This window comes from Pleurodeles waltl, chromosome 4_2, assembly GCF_031143425.1.
Source record: "Pleurodeles waltl isolate 20211129_DDA chromosome 4_2, aPleWal1.hap1.20221129, whole genome shotgun sequence".
In the NCBI taxonomy this organism is placed as follows: Eukaryota; Metazoa; Chordata; class Amphibia; order Caudata; family Salamandridae; genus Pleurodeles; species Pleurodeles waltl.
Genome location: NC_090443.1, coordinates 806,990,007 through 807,017,633, shown reverse-complemented (window position 1 = coordinate 807,017,633; position 27,627 = coordinate 806,990,007). Strand labels below are relative to the sequence as shown.

Below are 27,627 nucleotides of genomic sequence, written 5' to 3'. Positions count from 1 at the left end.
GTGTGATCTACAGCTGTTTGTAATTCCTCCTCAAATCTGTGTTTTTGAAGTTGGGAGGACAGTGAGTGTTCCTCTGAGTAGGAACTGGCTTTCGGTTCGGTTGCTGGGCGTTTTGGCACCGAAACCGTGTCTTTTGTTGTTTTCGGCTCCGAAGAGATTTTCCTCTTTTTTGGTGTCGAACCTTCTCGGCGGCGACCATCTTCGGTGCCGCTATCTCTGTGCCGAGCAGCTTCGGTGCCGCTGCCTCGGTGTCGACCCCTTTCTGCGGCAGTTTCTCGGTCCCGAGATTGCGGTGTGCCTGTGTCTCGACCTGAGTCGGACGATCTTGGCACCAGCTCGCCCTTTTTCGGTGCCGATGGACGGTCACCTACTTTATGGGTTGAGCCATGGCCTGTCAGCAGTGGCGTCCCCTGGGCCTTGTCTGTTTTGTTGTGTGATGCTTGTTTCGACGTCTTACTCATGGTTTCTTCGACGTCGAATTCTTCGGAATCCGATTCGTGGATGGAGAATGTTTCTTCTTCTCCCTCTTCCTCGAACCGTTGTTGTCCTGTCGGCGTGGACGCCATCTGCAATCTTCTGGCTCTTCGGTCTCGGAGCGTTTTTCTCGACCGAAACGCTCGACAGGCCTCACACGTTTCTTCTTTGTGCTCCGGTGACAGGCACAAGTTACAGACCAAATGTTGGTCTGTATAGGGATATTTACCGTGGCATTTAGGACAGAATCGGAACGGGGTCCGGTTCCATCAGTCTCGATCTTGCACGCGGTCGGGCCGACCAGGCCCCGACGGGGGATCGAAAATTACCCCGAAGGGCTACCGGAGCTCTTCAAGATTCGGCGTCGATTCTAATCGAACCCGATACCGAACGAAACAATACCGACAAATTTTCTGTTGATTCTGACTAACTTTCCGACCCGAAACACGGAGCGAAAAGGAACACGTCCGAACCCGATGGCGGAAAAAAAACAATCTAACATGGAGTCGACGCCCATGCGCAATGGAACCAAAGTAGGAGGAGTCCCTCGGTCTCGGGACTCGAAAAGACTTCTTCGAAGAAAAACAACTTGTAACACTCCGACCCAACACCAGACGGCGGACTATGCACAGCATGTGTATCTGCAGCTACACATGCCACCGAACGGTATATACATTGCTGATAACCCAATTCCAGGTCTCATGCAGTAGCGTAGAAAACAGGATTGGGGGTGGGGAGTGCATGCTGCCTTCATTCCGCAGTACTACTTTGCACTAAAAGACTTGAAGGAAGGTCTTGAGAGCAAGGCATTTAGCCATCAGCTCCAGAAAGTTGATGTGCTGCCCTTGTGACTGGGGCTGGGGCCACACTCCCTGTATTGTCCTATAGTAGAGATGCACCCCTCGGCCAGCTAGATGTGTCCATGGTAATATGGTGATGCAGGAGGCAATCATCCCTGCATGGTGCATGACAATTCTGACTCATTTGACAACTGGGCTGAAAAAGAGGGAGGGGCTGCTGAAATGCAGAGAGTCTCTTTGCTGGCTGGTGTAGGCTTTGCCTGCAACTATACAGAGTACCCACCTCAGGAATGGCTGAATGTGCAGAGGTTGTAGGTGACTTTGTACATTCATCCTTGATGTAGACTGGGTCACTAGAGGAGGGTTTTTACTCTTTCCACTATTTGATAGTGAGATATGACAGTAGAGAGAATGAGGGACTTTCAACTTGTGATTACCAACAGGTTTCGCTATGGTGTGCACAAGGATGGAGTAGGGAGTAGGGATTTTAAATTAGTTCAACACCACTTTAGTAAGTCTGTGCTTTTTGCTGTCGGAGATTGGCTGGATAGTTTGATGGCTAGAATGCTATTTATGGTTTGATGACAAATACAGGTTGGAAAATTTAAAAGATTGATCTGGAGTTATGTGGATACGATGTAGGAGACCTTTAAAGCAGTATGTAGCCAAATCTTAACGTATGTGAAGCCGGGATGTATATGGTTTTGATTCTTTAAAAAAAACTTTGTACACATTTTTGGTATTTACGTTGCATGTTTAATATTTCATCACTGTAAATGAAGATACTGGGGAGGAGAGAGACGGGTAGTCCTGAAGAAGGTGGTTGCTATTAATTATGCCCACAAAAATGTGTAGATTGATCAGTAAAGCAGGACCTGCAGTGCACAGGAAAAGAGGGGAAGGAGTCTACATATGGAATTCCGTTTAGTAATGGACACCTGTTGACAAACAAGTATGGTAATGTATCTGGTAGAGATTATATCTAGCTGCATATTCCTTACCTTCGAATTATCCCGGGTGTTGCATTGATATGGAAAGATTTGTGAGTAGTACACATGCGCGCCGGTAGGTGGTGGCGATCAGCTCCACATGCGTAGTCATCCGTGCTAAAAAGTGGCATCTGCAGCACCAATATAGGCACCACCCAGGCGTGTGGATGTCAGTTTCTTTTTATGACCTTCCACACCAGAAGCACAGAGCCACGAAGAATAGCAGAATGTGGAAAACTAAGGCCATGAAAGGGGCAGCCCCCCTGTCCCTAGAAATACGTACGCCGAGCGGGGAGGCTGGGTGGACCAGTAACAAATCTGCACCTAAATATAGCCTCTACCAGATAGGGTGTTACCGAAGATAAGTAACAACTTTGTGGGGGGCTGTCAAAGCTATTAAGGGTTATTTGTCCACCTGGAATTCTGACGTGCTGTCAAGGTAGAATGATGACACTAGTTTGGGTTCCAGATGATGAAAACGTTCCTCATCCTTGGAAGGGTGAGGTGGAGCGTAAAAAGTAGGCAAGGTGATGACTGTCCTACATCAAAGGGCGTGACCACCTTTGGAAGGAAGCACGCGTACAGAGCACCACTTTGTAAGGGTGAACAGATAAACAGGGCGGTTTGGATAGCTCACCAACTCGTCTGGCAGAGGTTTTAGCCATGAGGAAAGCTATTTTGATGGTTCGCAACAACAGGGGACAATTGTGAAGCAACTCAAAGGAAGCCCACATCAAGAACCAGATTCGAGACCAACTAAGACATGATGAAAGGAGAAAAAGATGAATCAAACCATTGAAGAACCTATGTACAATGGGCATTTTGAAAAAGAGGGTTGATCAGGTAATCTGAGAAATACAGATGGCAGAAGGAGAATAGCAAAGCGCTGCTTGGTTAGAGCTAGATTGAAGAGAGGAACCAGAGTAGGAGGGAGCAGAAAGGGGATAAAAATTTCTGTCAGGACACCAGGCCACACATTGTTTCCAACAGCAGGCTTATACCATCTTGGTGGAGGAATGCCTGGTTGCCAAAATGACATTCAGGAGGAAGGTCAAAGGCCATCAAACTGCAGCCACTTAATCTCTAAGGAAGAAGGCAGAGACCGGACAGGTTCAGATGGTGAATCCTCCCCCCACTGGTGCAACAGAAGATCGTGCAAGATGGACAGCCTGATGGAAAGATTGATTGCAAAGCTCATTAGCCCAGGATACCAGACTCGCTGTGTCGAAACCGGTGCCACAAGGATTATTTTGGGCCCAGTCATTGTTGATCTTCCTGAGAACACTGGGCAAGAGTGGGATGGGCTGAAAGGAATACACAATGCCTGAGCTCCATTGTAGATGAAATGTGCCTTCGAGCAAGGGCTGCCCTGGAACTCCAGCATGCAATCTGTGACAATGTGCGTTCTTGCGAGAGGCAAGCAGATCTAATCAAGGCTCTCCCCTCTGCAGAAAGACCATGCACCACCTCCAGGTGGAGACTCCATTTGTGATCCGCTAAACAACTGCAGCAGATTGTCTGCACTGGCGTTCGGAGAATCTGTCAGGGTGTTGACCAGTTAGTGAATTGTCCTGATGTTCTAGCCATGTCCGGAGACGCAGGGCCCCCCAACAGAGGGTCCACAACCCCACACGCTTCGTTTGTAGCAGTACCATATGGCGGTGGTGTTGTCCAAGAACACCTGCACCAGGCTTCCCTTCTTTGAAGGCAAGAATGTCTTCAAATGCTGGTCAGATCACATTTAACACCAGCAGATTAATGTAGAGTCTTGATTTCACAAACGGCCTGAGTTCTTAGATCTCTACCTCTCCCCGATGGCCAATCCCAACCCAGGAGTGACAATTCTGTCACTATTGTCAGATCTGGTTGGGGAAGGGAGAGGAACTGCTTGGGACCGAATTACTGCTGGTTAGCCAACACTGCAGACCTGGACCATGTTCGAAGAGATTTCCCTGGTGCTGTGCCAATTGGAGCTTCAGGTCTCAATGCAGAGCCCAAAATGCCAATTTGTTTCTAGCAGGATGTAGGAGGCCGTAAGTCTCAGCAGCCTCAAAGTCTGTCCCACCAAAGACTAAGATAGAGGTTGAAATATCAGTTTCTTAGCCCGAGTATACCGGACTCGCACTCAGGAGTATAAGCCTTGAACGGAGCCATGTCCAGCACATCTCTGATGAAAGGGAGCATCTGAGAGGGAGTCAAGTGTGACTTTGGCATGTTTGAAGGTGGGAATCAGCCTGGGGCAAGCACGCCTTCAACAGCCGATGGTCAAGATAGGGAAAGACTAACACCTCTGATCTCAGCAAGTGGGCTGTGACTACCGCCATCACCTTGGTGAACACCCAAGTCAGGCTAAAGGGGAGCACAACAAACTGAAAAATGGTCGTGGCAGACCGTGAATCACAGGTAATGCCTGTGCGCACAGGTCAGGGATGTGAAAGTTAGCCACAGACTTGCAGGATGCTTGAGGACTGACCTTGGCATAAAGCAGAGTCTGCTTTGTCTCAGAGACGGGAGCCATCAAAAGGTCATATTCAAAGACGACATGAAAATCCCTTGATAAGCTAGTAGTACTGAGCCAGGCGGGGTGTGCCTAAAGGCCACCATCGACAAAACCGTTCTGCCCAGTGAGTCAGTCAAATGGCATCTGGAGCGAATTGTGAACTTTGCTTCATCTCTCTTGCCTGCCACAGCTCGACAGCGCATGGCTTGGGCCTCCTCCGGGACCATAGGCAGCACTTGTGCAACTGTATCCTATTGAGCATGAGGAGCGGTCCAAAAGGCATGCGATGTTCACAGACCACAATGCCAGGCTGGCAGAATAAAACTTCTTCCCTTGAGTTTCTAGCTTCTTGGATTCCCTATCCAGGGGGATCAGTAGGGAACGTGTCCGTGTTGACATGGGAGGAGAAAGCCTGGACCACCAAACTCTCAGGGGTGGGGTGTTGTATGAGGAAATTTGGGTCCCCTGAGGCAGGCGATTGTCCTATTCACAGGAGCCACCGTGTTGGGTTTGGAACAGGTACCCAGATGGACACCTTGCGACAGTTCCTCACACCAGTCCCATCTCTTGCTTGTAAGCTGGGATTCCTCATGAATCCAGTGACCCCCTCACATTCTTCTGAGTCTCTGCTCATAGGAATAGGGCTCTGGATCTGATCTGGGAGGCAAGACTCCCACTCGTGCAAATAGGGAGCTGAGCGATGCCACTCCTGCTTCATAGCAGTAAGGGATCAAAATGGGGCTCACGTCACGCTTCAGGACCAGCGTCAGGGGGGAGGTCGAGGTGGCATGACCAGCGCTGGTCCAGATCCAAAAGTGGATCATTATAGCCACGCTGGTTCCAGAGCCACTGGCACAGTATCAGCATGGACCCTTGCAGACCCGAAGGCCCACAGGGTAAGCCCACCCAAATATGAGGCACATGGCAACAAAACTCCTTGAGCTGGGTGGGGGTCACGCAGGCTCACAGAAACCTGGAGAAGCTTGAGTTGACCCAGGTGCAGGCTCAAAAGAGGATCAAGCCCTAGAATGCAGACACCCCTATGTCTTGTAAGCCAATGACGCAGAGAAGTTGAAGCACGCTTCGTCCTTTTTCCTTCTTGTGCCTAGACTTACCAGTGTCTGGAAAATTTCCGGTGGGACGACAACCTTGGTTTACATAACCAATCTCGGGACCTTCCTCTTGACGAGGACCTTGCTAGACACGGAGTAGCATGATGGGCCGCCATCAGCTTGAGGGAGCATGACCTTCAGATTCATTGTGCGGCAGTTGGAGCACAACTTTCGGGTCATGTTTGTGCTTCAGGCGGTAGATACGGTCCATCACCAACATCTGCCAGTGACAGGCACCAAAGGGCCTGAAGCCAGCCTTCTCTGATGACATCTTGCCACAACAGGAGGAAAACCTTAAAAATCCTCAACAGAACATCGAAAAAAAGTGATGTAAAAAAGTAACTGAAGGGGTAACGTAGCAGATCTGCGCTGGCAGATTCAGAACTAAAAGAACCAATGTCAGCGTGCCTAGGTGGTGCCAATATAGGTGCAGCGGACATCACTTTCAATACGGCTGATAACACGCAGAGCGGATTGACACCACCTACCAGCAAGTAGGAGTAGTGCGCATGAAAATCTTCCCGATTCAGTCTGAGGCCTGGGATAATTCTAAAGAAAGAATCTCCAGCTAGAAGCCGCCGTCAGATACAGGCAGAGAAGCTAGTCTATGAAGATTAACTGCAGTGTAATTTTCCCTTTTGTGTATGGTTATGAGAAACTGACCGTGCATACGAGTATGAACTATGAATGTATAATTTTAATGTTTTTTTTTTTTAAGAAAATAGGATTTAAGACATTTTTCTAACCCTCTGCTTCTGGGTCTATACAAATTTGGTGGAATGTGGGTGAATGTAGAGTGAAGTCTGAGTGTTTGTGTGAAGTTTAACTCTAGAGGAAACTATTGACTGTCAGTGGTCCATCACCAAAGCTTTATAAAACAATGTCACTGCACTTGCTGTAACTTTGTAGAAAATGAGTGTGCAAAATACTGCAATCACAAAATGAGCAAAATAATTATAACTCTAGCACAATTACTTTATCACAACATTAAAGACTAGAGGAGCACTTACTTGTTCTCAGAGTCAGCCACAGGATGCTCCTCTCCCTCTGGAGTTTCTTCTGTCACAGTAGAGTGGTCCATTTCACTATAACAAAGAGATAACTTTCAACTTCCCAACTAAATTAATAATGTCTAAGTCAACAAGTCTAGGTTTTTGCTTTGCTTAAAAAGGCTGCGCATGTTAGGGGTGAAAACAACATGACAAATAATGACAAACATTGGCAATGAGGAGTGCAAAATCCATATAGAAATAAAGAGCACTATAATACCTTGGATTGCTCCATTTTGTGAACTGAATTTCCTTTTTTGCAGCAGGTTTATAAAGTAATAGAGCTCTGGTGTGGATCACCTTATCAAACCTTGAACCCTGAGCTCCAGTCTAAGTAGTCATTCAAATGTGTTTTCCAAGAGATACTAACAACTTTCTTTGCCTGTAACCAGGGTTCTACCATAAGGATATTCTACAAGGCATAAACGTTGTGGAAAAGAATAAAGCAGACTTCATGGTTATTCCCATAAACAACTTACAGTACCTTCCAACAAGCTGTGGAACTAAACATTATCACATCTGATGGGCACGCATGTGTCATACTCTGCGTGCCACTATCACTTGCATGTATGTTCACCCTCACTACTACCCTTTGTGGACTTTAAACAGGCCAATATTGCCAATGGGAGAGAACCCAATGACACCTTCTGATGATTAGGAGTTATTTAATGAAGCAGCACTGACTAACTGCTGCCAGGAATAGTTGTTCATGATTAAAACTGCTGAGTTTTCAATAACAGGAAAATTCATAAGTCTTAAATTGTTTTAGCTCATGTTCCTAACATTTTTGTTGTGACAAAATGTTTCAAGGGACTAAGTAGGGAATGTTACTTGTAACCTCAATTCTGAATCAAAATAATCCTCACTGAAGCCAAATGTTGAATATTCCGGCCAACATGAACTCTTCTTTCAATCTAATCTAGTATGAATACAACTTGAACCCCAGTTGGACAAATATATCTAATTGCTGTACAAGTCACATGAGAAAGGGTCTTTTTTCCCCATCTATTATACCAATGGTGTAAATAAATGGCTCCCTGTTGCAGTTACCCCCCACTTTTTGCCCGATACTGATGCTGACTTGACTGAGAAGTGTGCTGGGACCCTGCTAACCAGGCCCCAGCACCAGTGTTTTCACCTAAAATGTACCATTGTCGCCACAATTGGCACAACCCTGGCACCCAGGTAAGTCCCTTGTAACTGGTACCCCTGGTACCAAGTGCCCTGATGCCAGGGAAGGTCTCTACAGGCTGCAGCATGTCTAATGCCACCCTAGGGACCCCTCACTCGGCACAGACAACCTGCTTGCCAGCTTGTGTGTGCTGGTGGGGAGAAAATGAATAAGTCGACAGGGCACTCCCCTCAGGGTGCCATGCCAACCTCACACTGCCTATGCAGTATAGATAAGTCACCCCCCTAGCAGGCCTTACAGCCTTAAGGCAGGGTGCACTATACCACAGGTGAGGGCATAGGTGCATGAGCACTATGCCCCTACAGTGTCTAAGCAAAACCTTAGACATTGTAAGTGCGGGGTAGCCATAAGAGTATATGGTCTGGGAGTCTGGCATGCACGAACTCCACAGCACCATAATGGCTACACTGAATACTGGGAAGTTTAGTATCAAACTTCTCAGATTAATAAACCCACACTGATGCCAGTGTTGGATTTATTAAAAAATGCACACAGAGGGCATCTTAGAGATGCCCCCTGTATTTTACCCAATTGTTCAGTGCAGGACTGAGTAGTCTGTGCCAGCCTGCTGCTGAGAGACGAGTTTGACATGTGGTGAGAGCCTTTGTGCTCTCTGCGGACAGAAACAAAGCCTTCTCTGGGTGGAGGTGCTTATAACCCCCCTCCCCCCCCCATCCCCCTTGCAGGAACTGTAACACCTAGCAGTGAGCCTCAAAGGCTCAGGCTTCGTGTTACAATCCCCCAGGGCACTCCAGCTAGTGGAGATGCCCGCCCCCTGGACACAGCCCCCACTTTTGGTGGCAAGTCCAGGAGAGATAATGAGAAACAAGGAGTCACTGGCCAGTCAGGACAGCCCCTAAGGTGTCCTGAGCTGAGGTGACGGACTTAGAAATCCTCCATCTTGCAGATGGAGGATTCTCCCAATAGGATTAGGGATGTGCCCCCCTCCCCTCAGGGAGGAGGCACAAAGAGGGTGTAGCCACCCTCAGGGCTAGTAGCCATTGGCTACTAACCCCCCCCCCCCCCCCCCACAGACTTAAACACCCCTAATTTGAGTATTTAGGGGCTCCCAGAACACAGCAAGATAGATTCCTGCAACCTAAGAAGAAGAGGACTGCTAAGCTGAAAAACCCTGCAGAGAAGACGGAGACACCAACTGCTTTGGCCCCAGCTCTACCGGCCTGTCTCCCCACTTCTAAAGACACTGCTCCAGCTACGCTTTTCCCCAGGGACCAGCGACCTCTGAATCCTCAGAGGACTGCCCTGCTCTAGAAGGACCAAGAACTCCCGAGGACAGCGGCCCTGTTCACCAAAGACTGCAACTTTGAAAAAACTTGCGTTTCCCGGCTCAACTTGGAGAACAATCACTTCAGGGAGGACTCCCCGGTGACTGCGAGACCGTGAGTAGCCAGAGTTGTCCCCCCTGACCCCCCCACAGCGACGCCTGCAGAGGGAATCCCGAGGCTCCCCCTGACCGTGACTGCCTGCTCCTCAGATCCCGACGCCTGGTAAAGACTCTGCACCTGCAGCCCCCAGGACCTGAAGGATCCGAACTACAGTGCAGGAGTGACCCACAGGAGGCCCTCTCCCTTGCCCAGGTGGTGGCTACCCTGAGGAGCACCCCCCTTGCCTGCATCGCTTAAGAGACCCCTTGGTCTCCCATTGATTTCAATTATAAACCCGACGCGTGTTTGCACACTACACCCGGTCGTCCCCGTGCTGCTGAGGGTGTACTTTGTGTGGACTTGTGCCCCCCCCGTGCCCTACAAAACCCCCCTGGTCTGCTCTCCGAAGACGCTGGTACTTACCTGCTGGCAGACCGGAACCGGGGCACCCCCTTCTCCATTGAAGCCTATGCGTTTGAGCACCACTTTGACCTCTGCACCTGACCGGCCCGAGTTGCTGGTGTGGTAACTTTGGGGTTGCTCTGAACCCCCAACGGTGGGCTACCTTGGACCCAAACTTGAACCCCATAGGTGGTTTACTTACCTGCAAAAACTAACAAACTCTTATTCCCCCCAGGAACTGTGAAAATTGCACTAAGTGTCTAGTTTTAAAATAGCTATATGTGATTTATGTGAAAACTGTGAATTAGCAAAATAGCATATAAAGTTCCTAAAGTACCTACCTGCAATACCTTTCATTTGAAGAATTACATGTAAATCTCGAACCTGTGGTTCTTAAAATAAACTAAGAAAATATATTTTTTCTATACAAAAACCTATTGGCCTGGAGTTGTCTCAGTGTGTGTTCCTCATTTATTGCTTGTGTGTGTACAACAAATGCTTAACACTACTCCTTTGATAAGCCTACTGCACGACCACACTACCACAAAATAGCGCATTAGAATCATCTCTTTTTGCCACTATCTTACCTCTAAGGGGAACCCTTGGTCTCTACATACTATTCCTTACTTTGAAATAGTGCATACAGAGCCAACTTCCTACAAATGGCATTGATTAGTTAAAGGGAGTTATACTGTTAAGATTTTATTGCATATTTTATTGCAATCACAATTAGCAAGCTCCTTTACATTATGAAACACTGAACATAGACAGTAATATCAATCCTTCAAGCTTTATTGCACAGTACACAGTGACAGATGTATGAAAATAGTATACCTCAAAACCTAACATGCCTCTGATAAAATAAATACATTTTCTTCACAAGGGAACTAAGAGCATCTCATAAAAAAGCAGCAATTTTGTAACCACCCACTTGTTTATCCAGTTTCTTAATGCAGCAATTAAATACCACCAACAATGAAAAGATGACATTCCCATGTTCATATCGGAATAAGCATTAACAAGGGATCAGCCCAAAAAACCTCATTTAAAATAATTCCATCACTAGTGCATGCAATGAGAAGTTATTCCTGACCTGATTTCATCCTTCACCGTTCCCCAGTTGTGAGATCCGCTGCCACCACGTTTGTCCTCATGCTTAAGGCCACTGAAATATGAAGAACTAACCAAAATGAGTTACACAATCAGTGTTTGGATAGAGAAACGGGAACATTTGCAGGTATTTCTTCTACATAGATTTCAAAACTTACGATCTGTCACTTCCACTGTGCCTGTCAAATTCACGTTTACCACGAGAGTCAAAGCCATCTCCTCTTCCTAATCCACGGCCACGACCACCACGTCCTCTGCCACCAGGACCACCTCGTCCCCGAATGGGCCTGTCAATAATAGGCCTTAAAAAATAAAGACAATAGCAATCAACCCACTAGATCATTAATGACAAAACAGAGCTTTGCGCCATCCTGAAAAATTTAATGTTTAGGCAGTACATTAATGATACCTTTAACAAGATATAGAAAAGCCCAGCTACCTTTACAAAATTAACTATAAAGATTTAAAGCAACATTCCAGTCAACAAAAGCAAAGCCAATAGGTCAGGTACTGGCTGACAGCCTTTTGGCTTTGCAAATTCTTGTTTTGGCATTGGTGTTATAAAACTATTGTTGAGGGGCTCCTGGGGCCTCTCCAATATAAAAACATTAGCTAAAACCAAAAATATGTTTATGATCTAAAAACGCACACACTGCTATAGTAGTCCCTGACACTGAAAGACTACTTTGTGGTGTGGATGGGCTCTTCTGAAAGAACAAACTGGAGGGACTCAGGTAATGTTAGCTTACTGCTGAGCTATTGCAACGTGCTCTATATTCAGTGGGTGAAAGAAAAAAGTGCAGTGACAACATCTGACTGCGCTGTTCGAGCTAGACTGTTCCCAGTGGAGACAGGTTCAGGCTGGTTTGCATAGCATTCATATGGCTGGAGCCAAACTGAAGTGGCATGGTTTGCAAAAAAATAGATAAATACATTTTTAAAAACAAATGGTGGATTGGGATGCAGCCCAAGTGAATCCCTGTGGCTAAAACGAATTAAAGCATTCTTTACATCACTTTTTGCATGCTTAAATGAATCAAGAGGGCTGGCTGAAAACGTTCATAAATTAATGTATTAAACATATGATCTTAATCAAAAGGTCTTGGCTAACGACAGTCCACTCAAAATAATTCCAAAACTCACTACAGAAGACATGGTAAAAAGACTTCCTACATTGGTATTGCTTAATACTCTTCTTCAACCTAACATATCCCATTTATCTCAGTTAATTCTACCAATACCATGGGATTTTAATTGAATTGCAAAGGTTAGGTTAGGTTAGGTTAAAGGTATTGTGTTATCGTTGGAGGCCAATTTTCAGAAACATTTGTAAATATTTAAATTCTGCACCATTAACCATAGTTCTTTAATCCAAACGCTGCATCAAAGATCCTAGTGGAAACTATGTTTAAAAATGCAAAATAGTTTAGTATTTTTTATTCCAAAACTACACGAAGCTGCCAAGATTTAGTTTAACTCCATCGACCCATTACTGTAATTCTTAATAGGAACTAAAAATAAACATTCTAGCAATGCACTTTTTTGTGAAATGAACAGTCAGCGGGATGCACACATACCATCTTAAACAGGAACTAATTAGGACTACTAAATGCACCTGGAACACAAAAGAGTAACACCAAAAGTTTCATTCAGGAACTAAAGCTTGCAAGATAGAGAGCTAACATAAAGAGGTTGCTTACCTCTAACTTCAGTTCGCCAACACCAGTATCTTAGCGATTTAGGTGCTTGAACATTCCCAGTAGTCGGACTGGAACTTCTAGTATTCCAGGTTAAGCCAACAGTGTCCCATAAACGCCAAAATATTAAAAACCGGTATCTGCTACAAGCAGTCAATTCACCTCATTATGTTTACCGAAATGGTAGTCATTGAGGTAGAAGGGCTCTGAGCTCAAACTACTGACAGAGGCTGACCTACTCAGATTTGTGCAGCACGTCAATATACAGCACAGTAAGAAGTCACATTGCTGGGGAGTTGGGAGGAGCTACATGACCTGCATGTCAATTTACGACTGCTTGTACCAGTACAGTGTCTACATCCAGAAGAATTCTAAGACTGTAATGAGTCTCAGTGTGGGCAAAGAATAGGTTTCTATGAAAAAATTATGCATGCTGAAATCCATTGGGCTTATGCCTTGTTCTGATAAGGCCTAAACTGTTAGCATTGCCACCTACTCTTACTGCCATAAGAGTTGATAGGACTTTATGTAGATATTCCCTAGTCAATATCTATTTTTAGACAGTTTCAAGCCCAGCAAGCCAATATCACCTTTCAGCCAGAGTGAATAGGCTGTAAAGAGTATGCTACCCTGGCCACATAAAATTTGAGTTACGGAGGTTGCAGATAGTGCTTGGATCACTACAATTCCCCTGGCTAATTAATAGTGTCAGTCTTGCATGACAACATTTGCAGAATGGATCTGTAAATTATTTCAGAGGAACTATTCATGGAGCGCTCCCAATAGTCTATCCAGCTCTTGGCAGGTAAAATAATCTGACCTACTTCCATTTATCCTCAAAATTGGACATGGACAGCAGCTATGTTGAACAGTACATTCATTGTAATCAAGAAGGTCCATCCCCCTCCCACCCAACAAATACATTTCCAATATCCATATCCTGCATCATGAACCATCACTCTTCAATATCAGTCTTTATTAAAATACAATTTAAACAGACGTGGAAGGTCCTAGTTTATGAGGTGAAGCATCCATAGTTGGACATCTGTGAAATCATGAATGGATAAAAGTACCATCTCCAATAAGCAGGATAATGAAGCACGAGTCACCTACCACATGGACTCCAAGAGCAGCTCCTCGATTTAAGGATATTTTGGTGTCAAATCTAATTTTGCCCAGACAATTAGATAGACGTCCAATGAAAAACCACAAATTTGGCTCAGTTTTAGGCCGTCCAATATTGGTAAATTGAAATGTGGAATACTGCAGACTTGGCTAAAAATCCTTTATGAAACAAAGAGCTGCTATGTTTCAAAACTATTGATTCTGCCATCTGAATTTCAGATTATACCCTCCTTTGAGGTCCAAATGGTTCCTGGTACAATTCAGTTGTAATGACAAATAAACAAATGTTTCGATACGGTTGGTTGAGTTTAGGCTTTTCTATCTTCAACATATTCCAATAAAGAGCCTTGCAGCAGGGAATGCTGTGTGGGATAAAAATGACCCTTTCTCTCTTTAGACTTACTGAAAATAATGGCCCTTTTTTAAACACATGTTTTCTTTAGTTGTCAAATGCAGGATGGTGATTTCACGGCAGGATTTTCATGCTCCTCCATCCCCTGCAATCAACCAAGTATCATCCACTACCCACCTATGGGCTTGATAAATATTGCACACTCACTACGCTGATGAAAGGGAATACAGCTCTGCACTTAACTGTTCCACTATGGCAACTCAGACATCCGACTTACCAAAAAAAAAAAAACCAATTAGCAGATAGTATTGCTTACTCTAGATTGGCACCTTGACTCAAAACACCAGCCTTACAAGAAAAAGACAATAGGTACATCTCCCTCTGTTCAAGTGGCCAAACTATGGAATTCATTACCCCCAAACATAACATCTATGGCTAGCTATCTTATCTTTAGAAGACTACAAGATTTGGCTCTATCCTAAATAACCACCATACTCAAATAGCAATGGACAGCATATCCATGTGTATGCAAATATTAATAATTTGATTATATGTACATATAGATAACTTTTCTTTGTGCAAATATAGTAACTATTTTATCTTCAAATATATACATACTCTAAGACTATTAAAAAAATGTGTATTTTACTCAAGGTTAAATGTGTTTATATATGTTTATGTATACATTATTGTAAATTATTCTACACTTAAAATGTTCATAGGTCACTGTGTAGTTTCTAAGTAAGTTGGTTGATTAGATGCTGGAGTTTTATCTTATCTATCACAATAGGTACATATTTGAACTTTATCTACAAGCATTTCAACTATTAAAATATTAAGGAAAGGCAAAATGTTATAAAAGTACACAAATTAACTTCAAATATTGCAACTCTTGAAAGTGTTTATACGATGCAACGTTGAATCTCAATATATATTCCTTACACATATTCCCTTACTACCTTACTATATCTATATACTTACTACTGTAGTCCTACTGTACAAAGGAAAAAAAAAAAAAAAGCTTTACTCTGTTACACCATCACCCTATACCTCTACCACTCCATCCTCTATATCCACTCAGATTCATCCCAAACCAATTCTAATATGACCTCCAAAATAACCCTTCCTCATCCCAAACCTCAGTTTACAACTGTGATTTCCCAAACAACTCAACTAAATTCTCCCTAATGATTTTTTGACTCATCAAGCCCATTTTACTACTATGTCCTCCCTAATCCCCTCTACACTCTTCTCTCCTCCATCTCTCCTTTCATCATCACAAACCTCATCTTACTACTATGACCTCATAATTACCACTTCTGGATTCTTCCCTCTATTATTCTATTCAATCCAAATAACAGATTCACATGTCCTCTGCTCAAATTAACTCATACCTCCCTGTACTAATACTGTACTCCTATTCCCCCCCCCCCCCCCCATACTAATCTACCACTAATCCTTTTGGGTTCTGGGGTAGCGTGATACTCGTCAAAAAGTGCTTCTACGCCTCGTCAGGGGTATTAAGCGCTATATAAAAATAGTTACAATTCCACTGAAGACGTTACTAGTTTGAGATGTTCAATGATTTTCTGTACCAACCAGAACTCACAAAGTGCAAGAGGACATACTTGCCACTTCACAATTTGTTTCCCTTACTGAGCAAGTCACGGTAATTACTGGAAAACCTAATTGAAGACTAATAAATTTATAAGGCTATAATTCATCTATAAACAAACAAAACATTACTACTAGACTGTTTGCCAGACTCCTTATACAAGTGCCTTCGGGGCATTCTTGCTAACCCACACACCTGAGTTTTATACTTCATTCGTCCAGATAAGTACAGTTCTCGAATTCTGCAACTGAGTCTACATCAATAAATTTTGCTTCTGCACTAGCATTGACAGAATGTGAAAGCTTTCACTTGGCAGCAGGCTTCAAAATTAAAAATAAATAAATAAGACTACCCTATTAGAACTCAAAGTTCAAGGTCGGACTGATCAATCTAATTAAATCTAAGGGCAATCCCAACTCAAGTACTAATGTGACTCCCTGAAATCGAATGCAATCTTCCTATATTCATAAGGGTGGATTATAGTTCTCCCCAAATTCTTATAATACACAACAGCCAACACGTATTTCGCCCCTACGGCACACAAGCCTGGGATTTTTTCAAGGCTGCGGATACATTGTAAAGAATTGACATATACAAAATAACACCAAAAAAAATCAAACCATTAGGAAACCAAACAATGACACCCATAATATCTAATAATGGCACAGAGTTAAAAAAAAAAAAAAAAAAAAAAAAAAAATTTACAAAAAAAACACAACACACAACACACACTGATTACAATTTTAAACAGGAGAAAAAAAAGCGACAACACAAAAATAAGAAAAATAACCAATTGGTCTCCAGAAAGATTAGATCATTCAAAAAGTGAAAGATATCACATTTGTTCAGTCAAGATTAATATATATTAATTACAAAATGGCCCACAGCAAAACCAGCAATGCATTATTGTTTGGCGATTTGCCAACAAAATGGCAGAGGCATAATAAAACCAACCCATAGACATTTTCAAAAAGATAAATACATTTATATTATTTATTAATTTTTCGAAGTCATCCCATCAACTTAAGTAGAGTTCCTTGTTGTCCATCATTTAAAGTAGAACATGACTATTATTACATTAAGAGATTCACAATATGTGAATGAATTAGAGCAAATAGTTAAGTACCAAAATTAATCATATCCGTACACATACAGTTAGCAGTAGGCCCATGTTATCACACACCCAAGGAATACGGTCAGGACATCATAATCAATGTTGCGAGAAGGAAAGACTTCTCTTGAGCACAAGATCAAACTTAGAGACACTAGTATGTATAAATATCGACTTACAAATCAGGAGGATAGAGAGCCCTCAAGAGATTAAATCAAAGAATCAGTCAAAGCAAAAGGGAACAGCAAAAGGCTAACCGACAAAGTGCTGAAATCCTTGTAGTTGTGCAAAGTTAAAATCATTTAAAGTACACAATAGTCCAAAAGGAGCATCGAGCCAAGGCCAGTAAGAGGGGGAAAAAAAAAAAAACACACACACACACAAAGATACCTGAAATAGAATATATTGTGCTTAGCACCCAAGTGAAGCAAGGTTGTCCATATTCAAAAGATCACCATTAGTGTAATCCAAACTACAAATTTGTAGCTGATGCTTACCACCACAAAATACAATTAAGAAATGCAAGAGGAACGGGAAGGGGCACATGTACGTTGCAACCCTGAAGGGAAAAAAAAAATCATTGTGGTCCAGTCAAATAGGAATCAATGTAAGAAAGGCCTTTTAATTGCCCTTCTCAAAGAAAAAGCATATACCCATTAAGTACATTATTCCCAATGTGGTCTGTCAGCGCCACTGCAAGCAAAAGTATCTTATGCTGTCCAAATACCTGGCTCGTTACCAAGCCGCATAATTATGGTAAAAGGGGAAGCAACAGCAAGCAAGTCGACGGTGATTCTAAGCAACAACTCCTACAATTGGTTGTAATCAGTCCACCCCCTCCCCACCCCCAGCCAGGTCAGAAATAGGACAGGCATTAGCAATGTAATAGGTCTCACATTTGCTTGAGTTAGAGCTAATGGCACTGTAAATTCCTAACTGGACTTTTCTTGCCACATAAATTGGTAAACTGCCTCATTATTTCGTCTCTTCCTGCCATATAATTCCAGTGGCCCTACATATAACTAAAGCACTTATTCGTCTATCTGCAGCAAAACAAGGAGCTTTTGCCATTTAGCCTCCCAATGTATATCGGGCAAGCTAATCCCAATAGAATACCACTTTCACCACCACACAGTCAAGAGTTGCTGGCTGGCTAACCATTTAAAATAAAATAATAATTTAAAAAAATAATAAATATAAAAAAACACACACGCCAGCCAGAGAGGAGAAAAACTAGTAAGATCACCCAAACATATCAAACATACAGTCATAGTGTAATAAGGATGTTATGTTGGCCCGACTCATGGTAATAATTGCACTAAGGAGAGATTATTAAAAACATACAATTATCAAATAAACCTTTATCAGAATTAACGTTTGGCATTAGACTAATGCTCAAAACTGCCCTTAGAGGGCACCAGAACAAAAATATAATTTGTAAGAAACATGGTCATGTTACCATATGGTTAGTCCCTTGAAGGCATAACCCAACGAAAACAGGAGAAATTAATGCAGTGTAACCATATACTTAGTCCCAGGAGGGTGTTTTTCAGGCTAGCAGGACTACTGCAATATTACAAACAAGGCCTTTAAAACAAAAAAAAATTTTAACTGTAAAGTACAAGTTACTTACCTTTGCTAACAAAATATCAGGTAGAGACATTCTAGTTGCAGATTCCTTATCTTAAAATTTTCCCCCAGGCATCAGACATCAAACTGGATCCAGAGATTTTTCTTTGAGCAATATCCTTGCATGTCGCTAAGTGGCATCGGTCAACTCCGCAGGTGTCATGGTTGCCGTGAGGACGTCAGGAGTAGTACATAAGACTCCGCCTCAGCGCAGTGACATCGGTTTCTTTTAACAACTTTCCACACCAAACCGCAGAGCAGCTAAGAAAACCAAGATTGGTACGCCTGAGCTAAGTACCTGAAGGGGGAATCCCTGTCCCTGTCTCTAGAAATCAGTTTGCAAGCGCAGAGGATGTGTGGGTCGGTAGGTAGGTAATGAATCTGCAACTAGGATAGGTCTCCACCAGATAAATCGTTACCAAAGGTAACTAACTTGTACATCTGATAGAGACTTCTAGTTGCAGATTCCTTACCTTAGAATAAATAACCAAGCAATGCCATCCTCTGATGTGGGCTGCAAAACAAGATCATACTAGAAAGTCCTGCAGGACTGACCGGCCGAAGTAGCCTATTCCGACGGACCTGACTTTACAGGCAGTAATGTTTAGCAAACATGTGCAGGGATGCCCACGTAGCTGTCTGGCAGATATCCAGGACAGGGAACTCTGCGTGCTAATGCAGTGGAAGCAGCAGTTGCTCTGGTGAACGAGCACGGAGGCCCTCTGTGGGTAGCTACTTGGATAAAGCGTAGCACATATTGATGCAAAGAAGTACCCATCAAGAGATGGGCCATTTTTGCACTGCCTTCCCTTTCTTTGCACCCACATATCCAACAAAGTTGATCATCCACCCGGAACTCTTTAGTACGACTGGGCCACTATGAGCTTTAGGGACCACTCCCTCAAAGCTTTCGGGGCCATGGCCCGGCAGTTAGAGCACGACTTTGAGTCATGGTCCACATTGAGGCACCAGAGACATACCTCACGGGGGTCCGTAACCAAAATAGTGCGAAGACAGGCACCGCACGCTTTGATAAATCTAGAAAAAAGGTTTGCCAAAAAAGGCAAAGAGTAGCTCGATCACGGACCTGTGCTTACCCAGCATGAAAGGAAAAGAACAGACGTACGCACGCTGAGGTGGCTTCTATATAGATGACCATGATGCCAGACTGCTCATATGACGCTGACTAAGCCAGACGACGCACGCAGATCCAAACGCCGCCACCCCACGTGCAGGGTATTGCTCAGCAAAAAGATTCCGGATTCGAAGCGGATGCCAGGGAACTCAAAGGTAAGGAATCTGCAGCTAGAAGTGTCTATCAGATGTGTCCAGGCAGTTTAACTCGAGACTTTTAAAAGATCTCAAGTTGTGTTGAGTGGTAGCCTCGTCGTTCCAATCGAATAAGAATGTCTTGACTTTGTCTGAAGATATTCGCCTCACTACACTTTCTCATGATGCATAAGAGTTCTCCTTCAGGGATATGTCTAGGGTGACAGCTCTCTGCATGCAGTATTGCATTTGCTGCAGTCTCCTTCCGGAAAAGTATGTATTTCATTATTACGTATGTAGATCAAATCCAAAAAGTTAACCTCTTTCTTCGAGTAATAAGATGTTGTTTTAATCCTCAGATGTTGAGCATAGTTTGCTCAGTTACGTTTCCATAAGGACAGTGTCACCTTCCTAAATGCACAAAACATCAATATAGCATCCCCAAAAATATTTTTAATTTTTTTTTTTTTTAAACTCTTCGTCCCAGTCAGAATCTCTCAACCATACAGCAGTACGATTTTTGCACCCATCGCTGTACCACGCAATTTGCCGTAAAAATTTATTAAAACTGAAGTAGTTATTCATGAGACAAAAATGTCAACATGCCTAAGGTCATCTGAATTGCTCCCAAATAATTAGCTGAAAGATTACATTCAATTTCAACAAATCATATTAGTACTTGAGATTGGGATTGCCATTGGGTTTAGTTACACTGATCAGTCCAACCTTGAACTCTACGATTCTGACCGGCTGGATAAGAGGTCACCCATCCTGAAGGTACAGCAGAGAGAAGCACACAAGAATGAAAAAGTTCCCCTAAAAGTGAGCAATGGAAGGATAGAGGCCAGCCAATCAGACAAAAAAAAAAAGGCAATGCCCTAAGGGAGGTACTACTAAAGGATGGACAAACAGACAACGAAAGGCAACTGAATAGGAAGCCAGCATATGAGTAGTAACAAAGCCAATCAATGGTAAGCAATGGGCAAACTCTAAGCAATGTAAATTCTGTACATCTACAATAGATCTTTAGAAGCCAGACTGCTTGTGGGGACTGTTGGTCTTGACCTAAAAATGGCCCTAATCTCCAACCACTGATATTGTGCATACTTTAAAAAAAAAAAAAAAGTGAAGACTTGCATCCTAAAGCCCAAGAGCCGGATCAACTGGCACCTTTAGGTGGGGCACCTTTAGTGGAGCATTACACAGCCATGGGACATACAGCGAATCATTTATAAATATATATAGGCAAGTCACTGAAGTTGTACGTTCAGACCCAAGAGGAGTCTACTGCAACACTAAATTGCGGTCTCTTTAATGCCACTGGATTAAGAGAATTAATCTATGGAAAATGGCCTGAACAGAGAAGAATGGTGCCAGCTGGTAACAATTACACAAGGATAGTAAAGATGAATGGATTTTCTTGCTTGGTTTTCGTCTTTACTAGAATTGAGAGATCAGTACATTATCTAGTAATGGACTATAGGCTTATGCCCCCATCAGAACATGAGACTAGCATACAACAGGAGTATGCATGCATACATGATCTACTGATATGATTATTGTATTATGCTATAATGAAGGATGCCATCACTTGACCATGAGGAGTTGGTAAATGCAGGTCATCTATGTTTGGATTTATGTCTGTCTATATTCTACATTCGGACTTTCTTTTATAACTTGTTTCTCCTCACCCTTTTTTGGTTCTTTCCCATATGTTTTTGTTCTTGTGGGCTTTGTTATGCCTTCTTTGGGGCTTTTTGAAGGTGGGCACTATGGCCTCTGGGTCAGGAAGTCATTCCCTTTCTGCCACTAGGGTTTAGTTTTAGTATGGATTTGGCTTGTGCTTCTTTAGAAATGTTTGGGGGAAGGTCCCACCAGGGGGAGGGGGGAGTGCGGGGCAGGCAGGGTGTGTTGTGCGACATGTATGCATGTCAGAATGGTTTGACGTGTGTTAGGTATTTTAAGAAATAACCAGTCCTTGTAATATAGGGCAAATGCTCCTATTTTCACCTTGTTTTGGGCTTTAACCTTCAGCCTGTGCAGTGAGCGGTTTGGTTTCATGTTCGATAAGCAATCCTCTTATGTGATGATGCACATAAGGTATGTTAGTGTACTGACAATCCCTTATTACTGGTATGGTTTTACTTCTACTGTGTGTGAGGTTAGCGCTCTAGTCATTGTTTGAGAGAGAATCAGTCCTCACTTCCTCCAAGGGACACTTCAGCTCCGATTTGCCTAGTGACCATAAGCACACCCATACCCCAATCCTGTTTTTTTATCACCTAGATTCCTGCGGTTGACCCATATGTGGCTTAAGCCGACAGGATGCTGGGCGAGAGGGGTTTTCTTCCCCTTCTCTCAGTTTTGGAATATACGGATGCAGATGACACAGTAGTACGGGGACAGGGTACAGGGTTTACATGTGCCGTACCTGGGGACTGATAACGAGTGTTGCACTGGGTTATTGCTGATCTTTGAGAAGCCTTTACCTGGACCCTGCATAGTGCAGTTCCGACATAATTTTTTCTATCTAGGTAAGTTTGACCGAGGGCACATTTTTTCAGGTTATTATGCAAGTCAATTACGCCTTCTCATATACAGGTTCTTTAGATTTCTTTTAGCAGTGCACGAAGGCACTAAAGAGTGGTATTCGGGTCTTTATTTTGTCGTGTCAGCATCTCACACTAGAGTGGCATTGACCTCTTCACACCAGAGAGAGGGTTTACCTGATTTATGTTTTGTTGGTTCACTCCATCTTTATTTACTTATTATTATTCTATTTTTGTTTACTTTTTCATTCTCTCCTTTGTTGTGTTGGGATTGGTTCTCCTAATGAGCAAGTGTAAAGAAATGGCTCCCTGTTGCAGTTACCCCCCACTTTTTGCCTGATACTGATGCTGACTTGACTGAGAAGTGTGCTGGGACCCTGCTAACCAGGCCCCAGCACCAGTTTTCTTTCACCTAAAGTGTACCATTGATCCCACAATTGGCACACCCTGGCATCCAGATAAGTCCCTTGTAACTGGTACCTCTGGTACCAAGGGCCCTGATGCCAGGGAAGGTCTCTAAGGGCTGCAGCATGCATTATGCCACCCTAGAGACCCCTCCCTCAGCACAGCCACACTGCTTACAAGCCTGTGTGTGCTAGTGAGAACAAAATGAGTAAGTCGACATGGCACTCCCCTCAGGGTGCCATGCCAGCCTCTCACTGCCTATGCAGTATAGATAAGACACCCCTCTAGCAGGCCTTACAGCCCTAAGGCAGGGTGCACTATACCATAGATGAGGGTACCAGTGCATGAGCACTGTGCCCCTACAGTGTCTAAGCAAAACCTTAGACATTGTAAGTGCAGGGTAGCCATAAGAGTATATGGTCTGGGAGTCTGTTTTACACGAACTCCACAGCACCATAATGGCTACACTGAAAACTGGGAAGTTTGGTATCAAACTTCTCAGCACAATAAATGCACACTGATGCCAGTGTACATTTTATTGTAAAATACACCACAGAGGGCACCTTAGAGGTGCCCCCTGAAACTTAACCAACTATCTGTGTAGGCTGACTGGTTCCAGCAGCCTGCCACACTAGAGACATGTTGCTGGCCCCATGGGGAGAGTGCCTTTGTCACTCTGAGGCCAGTAACAAAGCCTGCACTGGGTGGAGATGCTAACACCTCCCCCAGGCAGGAGCTGTAACACCTGGCGGTGAGCCTCAAAGGCTCACCCCTTTGTCACAGCCCAGCAGGGCACTCCAGCTTAGTGGAGTTACCCGCCCCCTCCGGCCACGGCCCCCACTTTTGGCGGCAAGGCTGGAGGGAACAAAGAAAGCAACAAGGAGGAGTCACTGGCCAGTCAGGACAGCCCCTAAGGTGTCCTGAGCTGAGGTGACATTGACTTTTAGAAATCCTCCATCTTGCAGATGGAGGATTCCCCCAATAGGGTTAGGATTGTGACCCCCTCCCCTTGGGAGGAGGCACAAAGAGGGTGTGCCCACCCTCAGGGCTAGTAGCCATTGGCTACTAACCCCCCAGACCTAAACACGCCCTTAAATTTAGTATTTAAGGGCTACCCTGAACCCTAGAAAATTAGATTCCTGCAACTACAAGAAGGACTGCCTAGCTGAAAACCCCTGCAGAGGAAGACCAGAAGACGACAACTGCCTTGGCTCCAGAAACTCACCGGCCTGTCTCCTGCCTTCCAAAGATCCTGCTCCAGCGACGCCTTCCAAAGGGACCAGCGACCTCGACATCCTCTGAGGACTGCCCCTGCTTCGAAAAGACAAGAAACTCCCGAGGACAGCGGACCTGCTCCAAGAAAGGCTGCAACTTTGTTTCCAGCAGCCTTGAAAGAACCCTGCAAGCTCCCCGCAAGAAGCGTGAGACTTGCAACACTGCACCCGGCGACCCCGACTCGGCTGGTGGAGATCCAACACCTCAGGAGGGACCCCAGGACTACTCTGATACTGTGAGTACCAAAACCTGTCCCCCCTGAGCCCCCACAGCGCCGCCTGCAGAGGGAATCCCGAGGCTTCCCCTGACCGCGACTCTTTGAATCCAAAGTCCCGACGCCTGGGAGAGACCCTGCACCCGCAGCCCCCAGGACCTGAAGGACCGGACTTTCACTGGAGAAGTGACCCCCAGGAGTCCCTCTCCCTTGCCCAAGTGGAGGTTTCCCCGAGGAACCCCCCCCTTGCCTGCCTGCAGCGCTGAAGAGATCCAGAGATCTCTCATAGACTAACATTGCGAACCCGACGCTGGTTTCTACACTGCACCCGGCCGCCCCCGCGCTGCTGAGGGTGAAATTTCTGTGTGGGCTTGTGTCCCCCCCGGTGCCCTACAAAACCCCCCTGGTCTGCCCTCCGAAGACGCGGGTACTTACCTGCAAGCAGACCGGAACCGGGGCACCCCCTTCTCTCCATTCTCGCCTATGTGTTTTGGGCACCACTTTGAACTCTGCACCTGACCGGCCCTGAGCTGCTGGTGTGGTGACTTTGGGGTTGCTCTGAACCCCCAACGGTGGGCTACCTTGGACCAAGAACTGAACCCTGTAAGTGTCGTACTTACCTGGTAAAACTAACAAAAACTTACCTCCCCCAGGAACTGTGAAAATTGCACTAAGTGTACACTTTTAAAGTAGCTATTTGTCAATAACTTGAAAAGTATACATGCAATAGTTATGATTTGAAGTTCCTAAAGTACTTACCTGCAATACCTTTCAAATGAGATATTACATGTAGAATTTGAACCTGTGGTTCTTAAAATAAACTAAGAAAAGATATTTTTCTATACAAAAACCTATTGGCTGGATTTGTCTCTGAGTGTGTGTACCTCATTTATTGTCTATGTGTATGTACAACAAATGCTTAACACTACTCCTTGGATAAGCCTACTGCTCGACCACACTACCACAAAATAGAGCATTAGTATTATCTCTTTTTACCACTATTTTACCTCTAAGGGGAACCCTTGGACTCTGTGCATGCTATTCCTTACTTTGAAATAGCACATACAGAGCCAACTTCCTACAGCAAGCATGTTATTTTTTGCTTTTTCCATAGAAAGTAATATGGATGCAAGTCTTTTCAGGAGCTTGTTTCCGTGACCTTGTCTGGATTGGTGGGAAGTGTTTTATCGGATGTTTTAAAAGGACTGGTATATTTCTAAAGTGGTTTGGTTTTACCTCTTTGGTTCTTTCTTCCCCTTTTCCTTCCTCCTTTTGTTTCTGTCTTATGTAGGTGTCTACCTTTGTTTGTCCTGATGAGGAACCCAGTAGATTTCTTCTGAGCAGGGGGTTGAAATGTCAACTTAATCTTCCCCCATTCAGGACTGTCACTGTAAGATACAGGACTATTACATCGAATTCGTTGGTTTCAAGCTTTCAATTCAGTAATCCGTTGAGGAATGGGCATATGGTGCAATGTATGATACTGTACATTAAAAAGATATTTTTTTTTTTATAAAATGTCACTTACCCAGTGTACATCTGTTCGTGGCATGAGACGCTGCAGATTCACATGCTTTGCACATCCCGCCGTCTAGTGTTGGGCTCGGAGTGTTACAAGTTGTTTTTCTTCGAAGAAGTCTTTTCGAGTCACGAGATCGAGGGACTCCTCCCCTTTCGGCTCCATTGCGCATGGGCATCGACTCCATCTTAGATTGTTTTCCCCGCAGAGGGTGAGGTAGGAGTTGTATATTATAGTAATAGTGCCCATGCAATGGAGTAAATACGTATGTACATAATGTGGTTTAAAGTGATATATTTACAAATTTACAAATGTTCAAGATCAACTTTGAAACGGCTACAGGCTCCCGGGGGAGGCGGGTGTGCGCATGTGAATCTGAAGCATCTCATGCCACGAACAGATGTACACTGGGTAAGTGATATTTTCCGTTCGATGGCATGTGTAGCTGCAGATACACATGCTTTGCATAGACTAGTATGCAGTTATCTCCCCAAAAGCGGTGGCTCAGCCTGTAGGAGTTGAAGTTGTTTGAAATAAAGTTCGTAGTACTGCTTGGCCTACTGTGGCTTGTTGTGTTGTTAACACATCCACGCAGTAATGTTTGGTGAATGTATGAGGCGTAGACCATGTGGCTGCCTTACATATTTCAGTCATTGGAATGTTTCCTAGAAAGGCCATAGTAGCACCTTTCTTCCTAGTTGAATGTGCCTTTGGTGTTATAGGCAGTTCTCTTTTTGCTTTGAGACAACAGGTTTGAATACATTTAACTATCCATCTGGCAATGCCTTGTTTGGATATTGGATTCCCTGTATGAGGTTTTTGAAAAGCAACGAACAGTTGTTTTGTTTTTCGTATGTGTTTTGTTCTATCAATGTAGTACATTAAAGCTCTTTTGATGTTTAATGTATGTGGTGCTCTTTCCAGAACCAGATTCTGTAGCTGAAAGAACACTGGTAGTCCTACTGTTTGATTTAAGTGAAACGGTGATATGACTTTAGGTAAGAACTTTGGGTTAGTTCATAAAACTACTTTATGCTTGTGTATTTGAATAAAGGGTTCTTGTATGGTAAATGCCTGTATTTCACTTACTCTTCTTAGAGATGTGATGGCAATGAGAAACGCTACTTTCCATGTTAAATATTGTATCTCACATGAGTGCATGGGTTTCAAAAGGTGGGCCCATGAGTCGTGTTAAGACAATGTTAAGGTTCCACGAAGGTACTGGTGGCGTTCTTGGTGGAATAATTCGCTTTAGGCCCTCCATAAATGCTTTTATGACTGGGATCCTAAATAATGAAGTTGAGTGCGTAATTTGTAGATAAGTTGAAATTGCAGTAAGATGTATTTTAATGGATGAAAAAGCTAGCTTTGACTTTTGTAAATGCAGTAAGTAGCTTACGATGTCTTTAGCAGATGCGTGTAATGGTTGAATTTGATTATTATGGCAATAATAAACAAATCTTTTCCACTTATTTGCATAGCAATGTCTTGTGGTTGGTTTCCTTGCTTGTTTTATGACCTCCATACATTCCTGTGTAAGGTTTAGATGTCCGAATTCTAAGACTTCAGGAGCCAAATTGCTAGATTTAGCGATGTTGGATTTGGGTGTCTGATCTGTTGTTTGTGTTGGGTTAACAGATCTGGTCTGTTTGGTAGTTTGACATGAGGCACTACTGAGAGGTCTAGTAGTGTTGTATACCAAGGTTGTCTTGCCCAAGTTGGTGCTATTAGTATGAGTTTGAGTTTGTTTTGACTCAATTTGTTTACCAGATATGGAAGGAGTGGGAGAGGGGGAAAAGCGTATGCAAATATCCCTGACCAACTCATCCATAATGCATTGCCCTGAGACTGATC

The 27,627-nt window shown here is 43.9% G+C and overlaps 1 protein-coding gene across 2 annotated transcripts in view; it reads right to left on the bottom strand.

The window, feature by feature from the left end:
* The window catches only part of SERBP1 (SERPINE1 mRNA binding protein 1), a 221,264-nt gene that overhangs the window by 159,532 nt on the left and 34,105 nt on the right, over window positions 1-27,627 (bottom strand). The window contains exons 3-5 of one of the 2 annotated variants that reach the window (XM_069232469.1): window positions 11,172-11,315; window positions 10,997-11,083; window positions 6,886-6,960 (exon numbers count right to left, since the gene is read on the bottom strand). In XM_069232469.1, coding sequence (XP_069088570.1) covers window positions 6,886-6,960; window positions 10,997-11,083; window positions 11,172-11,315 — 306 coding nt within the window. The remainder of the gene's footprint in view (window positions 1-6,885; window positions 6,961-10,996; window positions 11,084-11,171; window positions 11,316-27,627) is intronic. The other variant, XM_069232468.1, reaches the window with a different exon arrangement.